The sequence below is a fragment of the Palaemon carinicauda genome, chromosome 38, assembly GCF_036898095.1.
Source record: "Palaemon carinicauda isolate YSFRI2023 chromosome 38, ASM3689809v2, whole genome shotgun sequence".
NCBI lineage: Eukaryota > Metazoa > Arthropoda > Malacostraca > Decapoda > Palaemonidae > Palaemon > Palaemon carinicauda.
In genome coordinates this window covers 9136692-9151642 of record NC_090762.1, presented here as the reverse complement: position 1 = coordinate 9151642, position 14951 = coordinate 9136692, and the positions used below count along the sequence as shown (strand labels likewise).

At 34.1% G+C, this 14951-nt stretch overlaps 1 protein-coding gene across 1 annotated transcript; it reads right to left on the bottom strand.

Moving 5' to 3' along the window:
• Window positions 1-203: 203 nt before the first annotated feature.
• Window positions 204-13825, bottom strand: LOC137630047 (uncharacterized). The gene is made up of 3 exons (XM_068361538.1): window positions 12680-13825; window positions 408-635; window positions 204-305 (listed from the first exon to the last, which is right to left on the bottom strand). The coding sequence occupies exons 1-3, from the start codon at window positions 13823-13825 to the stop codon at window positions 204-206; spliced, it is 1476 nt and encodes a 491-aa protein (XP_068217639.1).
• Between the last annotated feature and the right edge of the window lie 1126 nt (window positions 13826-14951).

The window sequence follows — 14951 nt, the reverse complement described above, 5'->3', positions numbered from 1 at the left end:
TTTTTCGCGCTAGATACCTAAATTTGGCCTTTTTAAAATTGGTTAGCTTTAAAGGATATATTTTCGGCCCTTTTTACTATTAGGTTGGCCTTTTAAAGCTGCAGTTGACCAGACGTTGGCCTTTTCTCAATTGGAAAACCTGACTTGCTCCTGTGTAATACTCTCTCAATGTTTAAATTACTCTGAAATACTGATAGGGTCTTTCAACTATTGTCATATGATTTTGAACTTATCAACTCCACTTCGTCTGGACTACTCTCAGTATTGCAATGATTCATGTGACTTTCCTTACTACCACCAGTAAACTAGTCAAACAGGAACAAGATCTTTAAATTACTCTGAAATACTGATTGGGTCTTCCAACTACCCTATTGTCATATGATTTTGAACTTTTCAAATTCACTTACTTTGTCTGGACTACTCTCAGTATTGCAATGTTTCATTTGACTTTCCTTACTACCACCAGTAAACCAGTCAAACAGGACCAAGATCTTTAAATTACTCTGAAATACTGATGGGGTCTTCCAACTATTGTCATATGATTTTGAACTTATCAACTCCACTTCGTCTGGACTACTCTCAGTATTGCAATGTTTCATGTGACTTTCCTTACTACCACCAATTAACCAGTCAAACTGGAACAAGATCTTGTACTAATTTTACATGACTTATTCGAGAAAATCGGCGTCAATGACCTTCGATGTCAGGATGCCAGAGAACTTCAAATCATTCATTATTCGGGAAAAATGTCAAACTATCGAAATTGATTTTATGACATTCAATCCGTAATCATTATACTTCTAGCCTCTGATGTTTGAAACTGAAATTTGGATCTTCTCTGATCAGGGTCTAAACCTCATACTTCCAAAGTTAAATTGTATTATTATCATTAATTTTGAATTTAGTTTTTCTTCTCATTATCATTATTTTATTGTTCAAATGAATTTAGATTACGTGTCATAATTTCGTTATTCTTCTCTCTCTCTCTCTCTCTCTCTCTCTCTCTCTCTCTCTCTCTCTCTCTCTCTCTCTCTCTCTCTCTCTCTCTCTCTCTCTCTTTCCTATCATTCTGCCCCTTTAATGTACGTCAATTACACCCTTAATTTTTCTTAATTCCTCTCTTCCATTTAGACGAGAAAATTTGCGCTTAAACTGCCCACCAGAATGAGTAATTTGAAATGAAACCTGAGACTAATCAAATCGTTCATTAATTCATAATAAAAGCACCCATGGATTCGAATTGATGATTTAAGCCATGATCGCTTTTCTATAAACCAAGATTATTCCAACGGGAGGGCGAAATAGCCGACACAACACGGATGAATTAAATTCGACCATTGTGGATTACCTGTATTTTAAAAGCAGGGGGAAAATACAAAATAAAACATGCCACAATTTGCAGGTTTATGACAAAAAGGTTTTCATAGAATAAACGGTCGTTGTTAATTTCATTATATAAACGTTCAAATCTCTCTTTGCTGTGTAATTCTTCCCTAAAATAATGGTGGGGGGCGGGGGGTTGGGGGTGGTGGGGGGGTATTGACAGGTGGGTTGTGGCGCGCAGAATTTCATACGTTGTATTTACTATTTTTACCGACCTTTTACAAAATGTTTATGACGTTTTCCAACCAGATATCAACTGGAATTAGATTTTTAGTATCATGGTTTTTTTTTCTGCGTGAATATGTTGATGTGAATGACGATGTTTTTATGTGAAATGATGATAAATGTTTGTAAATGTTTCTACATTGATGTCCACTAAGGATATGTTTTTGCCAAAGTGTTTATTGACATTATATTCAACAAACTTATAAGGAATGATGTTGGATGTTTGATTATTTTTCGTTCCTTTGCTTGAGGGTACTCTCGGGTAAACTATTTTATCTTATTTCTCTTCCTCTTAGTTTTTTGAAGTTTTGATAGGAAATATTTATTTTAATGTTGTTACTATACTTAAAATATTTTATTTTTCTTTATTTCCTTTCCTCACTAGGCTCTTTTCCCTGTTGGGGCCCCTGGGCTTATAGCATCCTGCTTTTCCAACTAGGGTTGTAGCTTAGCATTTAATAATAATAATAATAATAATAATAAGATATGAAATATTTATTTTAATGTTGATAATGCACTCCTGATATTTTATTTTAATTGTTTATTACTTCTTTACTTTATTTATTTCCTTTCCTCACTGGGCTATTTTTCCTTTTTGTAGCCCATGGGCTTATAGCTCCTGCTTTTCCAACTAGTGAAGTAACCTAGCTAATAATAATAATAATAATAATAATAATAATAATAATAATAATAATAGAAAGAATGTAGATCAATGATTATTACAAAATATAAGTTATGTTTTTTTATTGATGTAAAGCTCTTGCGAATGGCTCAGACCATTTTCAAAGCCTCATATTTTTGCATTTTAATGTATGAGTACTTATGATATTAATACTTGTTCATACGTTTATAAAAGAAAAGGCTAGGTCACACACATACACACACATATATATATGTGTGCATATATATACAGTATATATATATATATATATATATATATATGTATATATATATATATATATATATATATATATATATATGTGTATATATGCATATGTATATATATATATATGTATATATGGTATATATATATATGTCCATATATATATACAGTATATATGTAAGTATGTTTTGTTTATGCATAATACTGTACGCACACACACACACACACACACATATATATATATATATATATATATATACCCATAAATACCTCTTAATATCGGAATCTCTCTGCCTCGGGATCAGAGACCCAAGGGTGAATCAACTTTGTGGCTAGGTGGTAAGTCCCTGGGCCCGGGTTCGATTCCCGCGCCTACCAGAAGCTATTATTATAAAGTTGATTCCCCTTTGGGTCTCTGATCCGAGGCAGAAAGAAGCCAATATTAAGAAGTACTTGTGCATATATGGATATATATGAAAAACACCCATCAATGTGCAAAATTATGACCTATATATGAATATATATATGTATATATATATATATATATATATATATATAAAATTCTATCTCATTCTTGGATCGAACCCTAGCCCCTTCAAATGAAAGGCCAGGTCGCTACCAACCATGATACCAGAAGCTCTAAAAGAAATCAGAACCTAAGTGCTATCTGCATTTCAGGATTTACCTGGTGAGACATTCGTCTCTTACCAGCGAGTTTTACCAGACTTCCCGGCCTACCAGGTGACACAATTGGTAGTTTTTAATTCGAATTAGCCCTAATAAGTTAATATGGAGAAAAATCAACGCAATTTCGTGCTCAAATAGAAATATTTCCATTTCATAATGGGATCGAACCCTAGCCCCTTCAAATGAAAGCGCAGGTGGCCTTAAATTTGAAGGGGCTAGTGTTCAATCCCTGTATGAGATAGAAATTTATTTCTATTTGTGCACGATATTTGTTTATTTTTCTTCATATTAACTTATTAGGGGTAATTCGAATTAAGCGAAGGTGGATGGACTATAACAAGGATGACCTTCGATCAAAGGGATTAACCGGTGATGAACTGTGGGACAGAGGTAGATGGAGAAAGTTGGTCAGAAACATCGACCCCACATAAAAGTGGGAAAAGATGCAGACAAAGAAGAAGAAGAAGAAAAAGGGGTAATTCGAATTAAAAGCTATCAATTGTGTCACCTGGTAGGCCGGGAAGTCTGGTAAAACTCGCTGGCATGAGGCGAATGTCTCACCAGGTAAATCCTGAAATGCTGATAGCACTTAGGTTCTGATTTCTTTTAGAGCTTCTGGTATCATGGTTGGTAGCGACCTGGCCTTTCATTTGAAGGGGCTAGTGTTCTATGCCAGTATGATATACAAATTTATTTCTATTTGAGCACAATATTGTGTTTATTTTCATCCATATATATATATATATATATGTATATATATATATATATATATACATACATATATGTATGTATATATATATATATATATACATACACATATATATGTATGTGTATATATATGTATATATATATATATATATATACACACATATATGTATATATATATATATATATATATCTTTTGGAACACAGGTTTTTCTAATACAGTAGCATTTTCATTAAAGGCAATTGCCTTAGTGACGTCAATGTGATTCCCACAGGATTCTTCGTATTTTCAAACCTGTAGATTATTAGGTGTAAGACATTGGTGGAAGAAAGTTTCGACCAAACTATGTCTTTATGAAGTTATTCATAATTAACATAAGTTAAAATTCTTTTCATATTTGAGGTTCAGCAAAAGTTATGATTAATTATTTTGAAACTATACTCAATAGAAATGGAAAATCATATTTTTTGCTAAATCTCATATATGAAAATAGGTGTAAACTTATGTCGATCAATAATTACTTGTTAAAGACATAGTTTTGTTGAAACAGTGCTATAGTGATAGAATAAATAAGGAAAAGAACAGTCATAGTTTTTTTTCAACCAAAGGCTTACACCTAAGGCAATCACTTTCAGTAAAAATTATCTCCACTATGTGATTAAAAGTGTCTGGCTATATATATATATAAATATATATATACTGTATATATATATATAAAATACATATATATATACTGTATATATATATATATAAATATATATATATATAAATATATATATATATATATATATGTATATCATCATCATCATCATCATCATCTCCTACGCATATTGACGCAAAAGTCTCAGTAAGATTTCCCCAGTCGTCTCTATCTTGAGCTTTTAATTCACTACTTCATATATATTCATTTAAATAAGCCCTATATTTCACTACCTTAATTTCTGGATTCTCTCCTATACCTCGGGATCAGAGACGCAAGGAGAAATCAACTCAAAGATAATAGCTTCTGGCCAGCCGGGAAATCGAACCCGGGTTCAGAAAATTGGTATGACATTGACATATAACAGTATGTTACTGTCATACCACTTTCCTGGACCAGGATTCGATTCCTTGGCCGGACAGAAATTATTATCTATGAGTTGATTCCCCTTTGGGTCTCTGATCCCTAGCTATAGGTAAGAATTCAGAATTTTAAGTAGTGGAATATCTTCTTCTTTGTCTGCATCTTTTCCCACTTTTATGTGGGGTCGATGTTTCTGTCCAGCGTTCTCCATCTACCTCTGTCCCACACTTCATCACCGGTTAATCTCTTTGATCGAAGGTCATCCTTGATACAGTCCACCCACCTTCGCTTTGGTCTCCCTCTCCTTCTCGTTCCCTGTACCTCCATTTCCATCACTCTCCTTCCAATATACAGTTCATCTCTTCTCATGACATGACCATACCACCTCAGTCTACTTTCTTGGATCTTATCTGGTAGTTTTCTAACTACTGTGGTACCCCTAATTACCTTATTCCGTATCTTATCTCTTCTTGTCATCCCACACATCCATCTCAAGAATATGTCGAGACGTTGAATAATAATATGTTCACTTGATAAAGTCCAGTAAAAGTGAATCTTCACCAAGAAACATAGCATACTAGAAGAAGTAAGACTTCCTTTTTCCTCCAGAGCCCATTTTCTAGATAATTCCTTTATAATTACTTGAAGATGCAGATCATAAAGATTATATCCAGACATTGGACAATATGTTCACTTGATAAAGATCCAGTACAGGTGAATCTTCACCAAGAAACATAGCATACTAGAAGAAGTCAGACTTCCTTTTTCCTGCAGAGCCCATTTTCTAGATAATTCCTTTATAAGTACTTGAAGATGCAGATCATAAAGATTATATCCAGACATTGGACAATATGTTCACTTGATAAAGATCCAGTACAGGTGAATCTTCACCAAGAAACATAGCATACTAGAAGAAGTCAGATTTCTTTTTTCTGCAAAGCCCATTTTCTAGATAATTCCTTTATAAATACTTGAAGATGCAGATCATAAAGATTATATCCAGACATTGGACAATATGTTCACTTGATAAAGATCCAGTACAGGTGAATCTTCACCAAGAAACAAAGCATACTAGAAGAAGTCAGATTTCTTATTTCTGCAGAGCCCATTTTCTAGATAATTCCTTTATAAGTACTTGAAGATGCAGATCATAAAGATTATATCCAGACATTGGACAATATGTTCACTTGATAAAGATCCAGTACAGGTGAATCTTCACCAAGAAACATAGCATACTAGAAGAAGTCAGATTTCTTTTTTCTGCAAAGCCCATTTTCTAGATAATTCCTTTATAAATACTTGAAGATGCAGATCATAAAGAATATATCCAGACATTGGACACTATGTTCACTTGATAAAGATCCAGTACAAGTGAATCTTCACCAAGAAACATTGCATACTAGAAGAAGTCAGACTTCTTTTTTCTGCAGAGCCCATTTTCTAGATAATTCCTTTATAAGTACTTGAAGATGCAGATCATAAAGAATATATCCAGACATTGGGCTATATGTTCACTTGATAAAGATCCAGTACAAGTGAATCTTCACCAAGAAACATAGCATACTAGAAGAAGTCAGACTTCTTTTTTCTGCAGAGCCCATTTTCTAGATAATTCCTTTATAAGTACTTGAAGATGCAGGTCATAAAGATTATATCCATACATTGGACAATATGTTCACTTGATAAAGATCCAGTACAAGTGAATCTTCACCAGGAAACAAAGCATACTAGAAGAAGTCAGACTTCTTTTTTTTTGCAGAGCCCAATTTCTAGATAATTCTTTTATAAGTACTTGAATATGCAGGTCATAAAGATTATATCCAGACATTGGACAATATGTTCACTTGATAAAGATCCAGTACAAGTGAATCTTCACCAGGAAACAAAGCATACTAGAAGAAGTCAGACTTCTTTTTTTTTGCAGAGCCCAATTTCTAGATAATTCTTTTATAAGTACTTGAATATGCAGGTCATAAAGATTATATCCATACATTGGACAATATGTTCACTTGATAAAGATCCAGTACAAGTGAATCTTCACCAGGAAACAAAGCATACTAGAAGAAGTCAGACTTCTTTTTTTTTGCAGAGCCCAATTTCTAGATAATTCTTTTATAAGTACTTGAATATGCAGGTCATAAAGATTATATCCAGACATTGGACAATATGTTCACTTGATAAAGATCCAGTACAAGTGAATCTTCACCAGAAAACAAAGCATACTGGAAGAAGTCAGATTTCTTTTTTCTGCAGAGCCCATTTTCTAGATAATTCCTTTATAAGTACTTGAAGATGCAGGTCATAAAGATTATATCCATACATTGGACAATATGTTCACTTGATAAAGATCCAGTACAAGTGAATCTTCACCAGGAAACAAAGCATACTAGAAGAAGTCAGATTTCTTTTTTCTGCAGAGCCCATTTTCTAGATAATTCCTTTATAAGTACTTGTAGATGCAGGTCATAAAGATTATATCCATACATTGGACAATATGTTCACTTGATAAAGATCCAGTACAGGTGAATCTTCACCAAGAAACATAGCATACTAGAAGAAGTCAGATTTCTTTTTTCTGCAGAGCCCATTTTCTAGATAATTCCTTTATAAGTACTTGTAGATGCAGGTCATAAAGATTATATCCATACATTGGACAATATGTTCACTTGATAAAGATCCAGTACAAGTGAATCTTCACCAGGAAACAAAGTATACTAGAAGAATTCAGACTTCTTTTTTCTGCAGAGCCCATTTTCTAGATAATTCCTTTATAAGTACTTGAATATGCAGGTCATAAAGATTATATCCAGACATTGGACAATATGTTCACTTGATAAAGATCCAGTACAAGTGAATCTTCACCAGGAAACAAAGCATACTAGAAGAAGTCAGATTTCTTTTTTCTGCAGAGCCCATTTTCTAGATAATTCCTTTATAAGTACTTGAAGATGCAGATCATAAAGATTATATCCAGACATTGGACAATATGTTCACTTGATAAAGATCCAGTACAGGTGAATCTTCACCAAGAAACAAAGCATACTAGAAGAAGTCAGATTTCTTATTTCTGCAGAGCCCATTTTCTAGATAATTCCTTTATAAGTACTTGAAGATCCTGATCATAAAGATTATATCCAGACATTGGACAATATGTTCACTTGATAAAGATCCAGTACAGGTGAATCTTCACCAAGAAACATTGCATACTAGAAGAAGTCAGATTTCTTTTTTCTGCAAAGCCCATTTTCTAGATAATTCCTTTATAAGTACTTGAAGATGCAGATCATAAAGATTATATCCAGACATTGGACAATATGTTCACTTGATAAAGATCCAGTACAGGTGAATCTTCACCAAGAAACATAGCATACTAGAGGAATTCAGACTTCTCTTTTTTGCAGAGCCCATTTTCTAGATAATTCCTTTATAAATACTTGAAGATGCAGGTCATAAAGATTATATCCAGGCATTGGACAATATGTTCACTTGATAAAGATCCAGTACAAGTAAATCTTCACCAAGAAACAAAGCATACTAGAAGAAGTCTGACTTCCTATTTTTCTGCAGAGCCCATTTTCTAGATAATTCCTTTATAAATACTTGAAGATGCAGGTCATAAAGATTATATCCAGGCATTGGACAATATGTTCACTTGATAAAGATCCAGTACAAGTAAATCTTCACCAAGAAACAAAGCATACTAGAAGAAGTCTGACTTCTTATTTTTCTGCATAGCCCATTTTCTAGATAATTCTTCTATAAGTACTTGAAGATGCAGATCATAAAGATTATATCCAGACAATGGACAATATGTTTTCTTGATAAAGATCCAGTACAGGTGAATCTTCACCAAGAAACATTGCATACTAGAAGAAGTCAGACTTCTTTTTTCTGCAGAGCCCATTTTCTAGATAATTCCTTTATAAGTAATTGAAGATGCAGATCATAAAGATTATATCCAGACATTGGACAATATGTTCACTTGATAAAGATCCAGTACAGGTGAATCTTCACCAAGAAACATTGCATACTAGAAGAAGTCAGATTTCTTTTTTCTGCAAAGCCCATTTTCTAGATAATTCCTTTACAATTACTTGAAGATGCAGATCATAAAGATTATATCCAGACAATGGACAATATGTTTTCTTGATAAAGATCCAGTACAGGTGAATCTTCACCAAGAAACATTGCATACTAGAAGAAGTCAGACTTCTTTTTTCTGCAGAGCCCATTTTCTAGATAATTCCTTTATAAGTAATTGAAGATGCAGATCAGAAAGATTATATCAAGACATTGGACAATATGTTCACTTGATAAAGATCCAGTACAGGTGAATCTTCACCAAGAAACATTGCATACTAGAAGAAGTCAGACTTCTTTTTTCTGCAGAGCCCATTTTCTAGATAATTCCTTTATAAGTCCTTGAAGATCCTGATCATAAAGAATATATCCAGACAATGGACAATATGTTCTCTTGATAAAGATCCAGTACAGGTGAATATTCACCAAGAAACATTGCATACTAGAAGAAGTCAGATTTCTTTTTTCTGCAAAGCCCATTTTCTAGATAATTCCTTTACAATTACTTGAAGATGCAGATCATGAAGAACATATCCAGACATTGGACAATATGTTCACTTGATAAAGATCCAGTACAAGTGAATCTTCACCAAGAAACAAAGCATACTAGAAGAAGTCTGACTTCTTATTTTTCTGCAGAACCCATTTTCTAGATAATTCCTTTTTAAGTACTTGAAGATGCAGGTCATAAAGATTATATAAAGACATTGGACAATATGTTCTCTTGATAAAGATCCAGTACAAGTGAATCTTCACCAAGAAACAAAGCATACTAGAAGAAGTCAGACTTCTTTTTTCTGCAGAGCCCATTTTCTAGATAATTCCTTTATAAGTACTTGAAGATCCTGATCATAAAGATTATATTCAGACATTGGACAATATGTTCACTTGATAAAGATCCAGTACAGGTGAATCTTCACCAAGAAACATTGCATACTAGAAGAAGTCAGATTTCTTTTTTCTGCAAAGCCCATTTTCTAGATAATTCCTTTATAAGTACTTGAAGATGCAGGTCATAAAGATTATATACAGACATTGGACAATATGTTCACTTGATAAAGATCCAGTACAGGTGAATCTTCACCAAGAAACATAGCATACTAGAAGAAGTCGGACTTCTTTTTTCTGCAGAGCCCATTTTCTAGATAATTCCTTTATAAGTACTTGAAGATGCAGATCATAAAGATTATATCCAGACATTGGACAATATGTTCACTTGATAAAGATCCAGTACAGGTGAATCTTCACCAAGAAACAAAGCATACTAGAAGAAGTCCGACTTCTTTTTTTCTGCAGAGCCCATTTTCTAGATAATTCCTTTATAAGTACTTGAAGATGCAGATCATAAAGATTATATCCAGACATTGGACAATATGTTCACTTGATAAAGATCCAGTACAGGTGAATCTTCACCAAGAAACAAAGCATACTAGAAGAAGTCCGACTTCTTTTTTTCTGCAGAGCCCATTTTCTAGATAATTCCTTTATAAGTACTTGAAGATGCAGGTCATAAAGATTATATCCATACATTGGACAATATGTTCACTTGATAAAGATCCAGTACAGGTGAATCTTCACCAAGAAACATAGCATACTAGAAGAAGTCAGATTCCTTTTTTCTGCAGAGCCCATTTTCTAGATAATTCCTTTATAAGTACTTGAAGATGCAGGTCATAAAGATTATATCCAGACGTTGGACAATATGTTCACTTGATAAAGATCCAGTACAGGTGAATCTTCACCAAGAAACAAAGCATACTAGAAGAAGTCCGACTTCTTTTTTTCTGCAGAGCCCATTTTCTAGATAATTCCTTTATAAGTACTTGAAGATGCAGGTCATAAAGATTATATACAGATATTGGACAATATGTTCACTTGATAAAGATCCAGTACAGGTGAATCTTCACCAAGAAACAAAGCATACTAGAAGAAGTCCGACTTCTTATTTTTCTGCAAAGCCCATTTTCTAGATAATTCCTTTATAAGTACTTGAAGATGCAGGTCATAAAGATTATATCCAGACGTTGGACAATATGTTCACTTGATAAAGATCCAGTACAGGTGAATCTTCACCAAGAAACAAAGCATACTAGAAGAAGTCAGACTTTCATTTTTCTGTAGAGAAATATGTTCACTTGATAAAGATCCAGTACAAGTGAATCTTCACCAGGAAACAAAGCATACTAGAAGAAGTCAGACTTCCACTTTTCTGCAGAGAAATATGTTCACTTGATAAAGATCCAGTACACGTGAATCTTCACCAGGAAACAAAGCATACTAGAAGAAGTCAGACTTCCACTTTTCTGCAGAGAAATATGTTCACTTGATAAAGATCCAGTACACGTGAATCTTCACCAGGAAACAAAGCATACTAGAAGAAGTCAGACTTCCACTTTTCTGCAGAGAAATATGTTCACTTGATAAAGATCCAGTACACGTGAATCTTCACCAGGAAACAAAGCATACTAGAAGAAGTCAGACTTCCACTTTTCTGCAGAGAAATATGTTCACTTGATAAAGATCCAGTACACGTGAATCTTCACCAGGAAACAAAGCATACTAGAAGAAGTCAGACTTCCACTTTTCTGCAGAGAAATATGTTCACTTGATAAAGATCCAGTACACGTGAATCTTCACCAGGAAACAAAGCATACTAGAAGAAGTCAGACTTCCACTTTTCTGCAGAGAAATATGTTCACTTGATAAAGATCCAGTACACGTGAATCTTCACCAGGAAACAAAGCATACTAGAAGAAGTCAGACTTCCACTTTTCTGCAGAGAAATATGTTCACTTGATAAAGATCCAGTACAAGTGAATCTTCACCAGGAAACAAAGCTTACAAGAAGAAGTCAGACTTCCATTTTTCTGCAGAGAAATATGTTCACTTGATAAAGATCCAGTACAAGTGAATCTTCACCAGGAAACAAAGCATACTAGAAGAAGTCAGACTTCCATTTTTCTGCAGAGAAATATGTTCACTTGATAAAGATCCAGTACAAGTGAATCTTCACCAGGAAACAAAGCATACTAGAAGAAGTCAGACTTCCATTTTTCTGCAGAGAAATATGTTCACTTGATAAAGATCCAGTACAAGTGAATCTTCACCAGGAAACAAAGCATACTAGAAGAAGTCAGACTTCCATTTTTCTGCAGAGAAATATGTTCACTTGATAAAGATCCAGTACAAGTGAATCTTCACCAGGAAACAAAGCATACTAGAAGAAGTCAGACTTCCATTTTTCTGCAGAGAAATATGTTCACTTGATAAAGATCCAGTACAAGTGAATCTTCACCAGGAAACAAAGCATACTAGAAGAAGGCAGACTTCCATTTTTTCTGCAGAGAAATATATTCACTTGATAAAGATCCAGTACAAGTGAATCTTCACCAGGAAACAATGCATACTAGAAGAAGTCAGACTTTCTTAAGCAAAGCCTATTTTCTATTACTTGCTGTTGAATTCATGTTGTTTCAATTTATTTTTCCGTTCGTTTTTGCTGCATGAAATCCCTTGTTTAAATAAACAGGTAATTTTTCTTCCATTGGTTTTCATTGGAGTAATTTTGTAATAAAACATATCTCGATCTATTTTGTCTCTAATGTCTTTGACATCTGTCCTGGTTGCTTCTGTTTTAGCTTTGGTTTCGTACACTCATTCTTTCCTTGTGCTTGGAAGATTCTCTTTCATAAATTTGTGAGGATTTTTCATGTTTGGATTCTTCATTAGGGTTGGATTCTTCATAAAGTTGGGATTCTTCATAAGAATTTTGGGATTTTCCATTAGAATATGAAGAGTTTTCATTAGAATAAAAGGACTTTTCATTAAAATATGAGGATTCTTCATTAGAATATAAGGATTCTTCATTTGAATATGAGGATTCTTCATTAGAATATAAGGATTCTTCATTGGAATATGAGGATTCTTCTTTAGAATATAAGGAGTTTTCATTAGAATAAGAGGATTCTTCATCAGAAAATAAGGATCCTTCATTAGAATATGAGGATTCTTCATGAGAAGTTTTTGATGCCTCATAAGAATTCGGTGATTCTTCATTAGAATATGAGGATTCTTCGTATGAATTTGAGCATTGTTCATAAGAATTTGGGGATTTTTCATAAGAATATGAGGTTTCATCATTAGAATATGAAGATTCTTCAAAAGAATTAGATGATTCTTCAGAAGTATATGAGGCTTCTTCAGAATATGAGGATTCTCCAGAAGAATATGAGGTTTCTTCTTTAGAATATGAGGATTCTCCAGAAGAGTATGAGGTTTCTTCTTCAGAATATGAGGATTCTTCACAAGGATTTGAGGAATCTTCATCAGAATTTGAGGACGTGTAGTCTGTGTAAGGAAAAGGTTGTCTATAATTTTCTTCTGGACCCTCATCAAATCTTTGTTGTTCATTGCAGTGATGTTTTTCTTGTCTACTATTGCTATGTCTTCCTTGATCATAGTAATGCCTAGCATGTCCATTTTTGCAGTGCCCCGTATGCTCATTTTTATGGTGACCATTCTGGCAATTCGTAACGTGTCCATTGCAGCCATGCCTATTATGTCCATTCTGACGTACTTCATTTTCTGCCGATTCACGTGAAGTGTGAATTTTTCCATCTATTTTACAGATTTCCTCTATCAACACCGACTTCTCATGTGTGTGTCTTTCTTCTTCTTCCTTGTACAACTGATTCCCATTCTCTAAATAGATATCCTTTTTGTCACTTCTGTCGGTTATTTCTCCAATCAACCTTTCTGATTGACTTCTGCGTTCTTCCAAATGAGGAATATTTGTCATAAATTCCCATTCATTATTTCCCCGCTTTATATTCTATGTTGCTCGTCCCTTGTACTTCTCAATTTCTCTTTGCAAACGCTCAATTTCCTTTTCCATTTTTATGACTTTTGCACTGAGATCATTGCTTTTATCAATCTTATCAGTAATGTCCTCGACATCTGTCCTGGTTGTATCCATTTTCTCCTTTGTTTCTGTTATTCCATCTTCCCTTGTGGGTGGAAAACTTTCTGCATAAGAATGTGAGGATTCTTCATAAGAATTTGAGGACTCTGATTCAGTGTAAGGGAAAGGCTGGCCGAAATATTCTTTGGTACTGTCGTCAAATCTTTCCTGACCATTGGAGTACTGTTGTTCTTGTCTAATGCTACAAAGGCTACCATTTCGATTTTGGTGATGTGCACAGTTGCAGCGTCTAGCATGTCCATGTTCGTCGTATCTCAGAAGTCTCGTAGTAAAAGCATCCAGTGCACGAAGCAGACTTTCAGCTTTCCAAAAGTATGTTTTACTACTTTTTTCTGTTATATTCTCTGCTGAGACATTCTCCTGTATCGTAATAAAAGCATTCAGTGCACTAAACAGACTTTCAGCCTTCCTCAAGTATGTTTTACGAGTACTCTTTGCTGTTATATTCTCAGCTGAGACATTCTCCTGTATCGTAATAAAAGCATTCAGTGCACTAAACAGACTTTCAGCCTTCCTCAAGTATGTTTTACGAGTACTCTTTCCTGTTGTATTCTCAGCTGAGACATTCTCCTGTATCGTAATAAATGCATTCAGTGCACTAAACAGACTTTCAGCCTTCCTCAAGTATGTTTTACGAGTAATCTTTCCTGTTGTATTCTCAGCTGAGACATTCTCCTGTATCGTAATAAAAGCATTCAGTGCACTAAACAGACTTTCAGCCTTCCTCAAGTATGTTTTACGAGTACTCTTTCCTGTTGTATTCTCAGCTGAGACATTCTCCTGTATCGAAATAAAAGCATTCAGTGCACTAAACAGACTTTCAGCCTTCCTCAAGTATGTTTTACGAGTACTCTTTCTTGTTATATTTTCAGCTGAGACATTCTCCAGTATCTTAATAGTAGCATTCAGTGCACGAAACAGACTTTCAGCCTTCCTCAAGTAT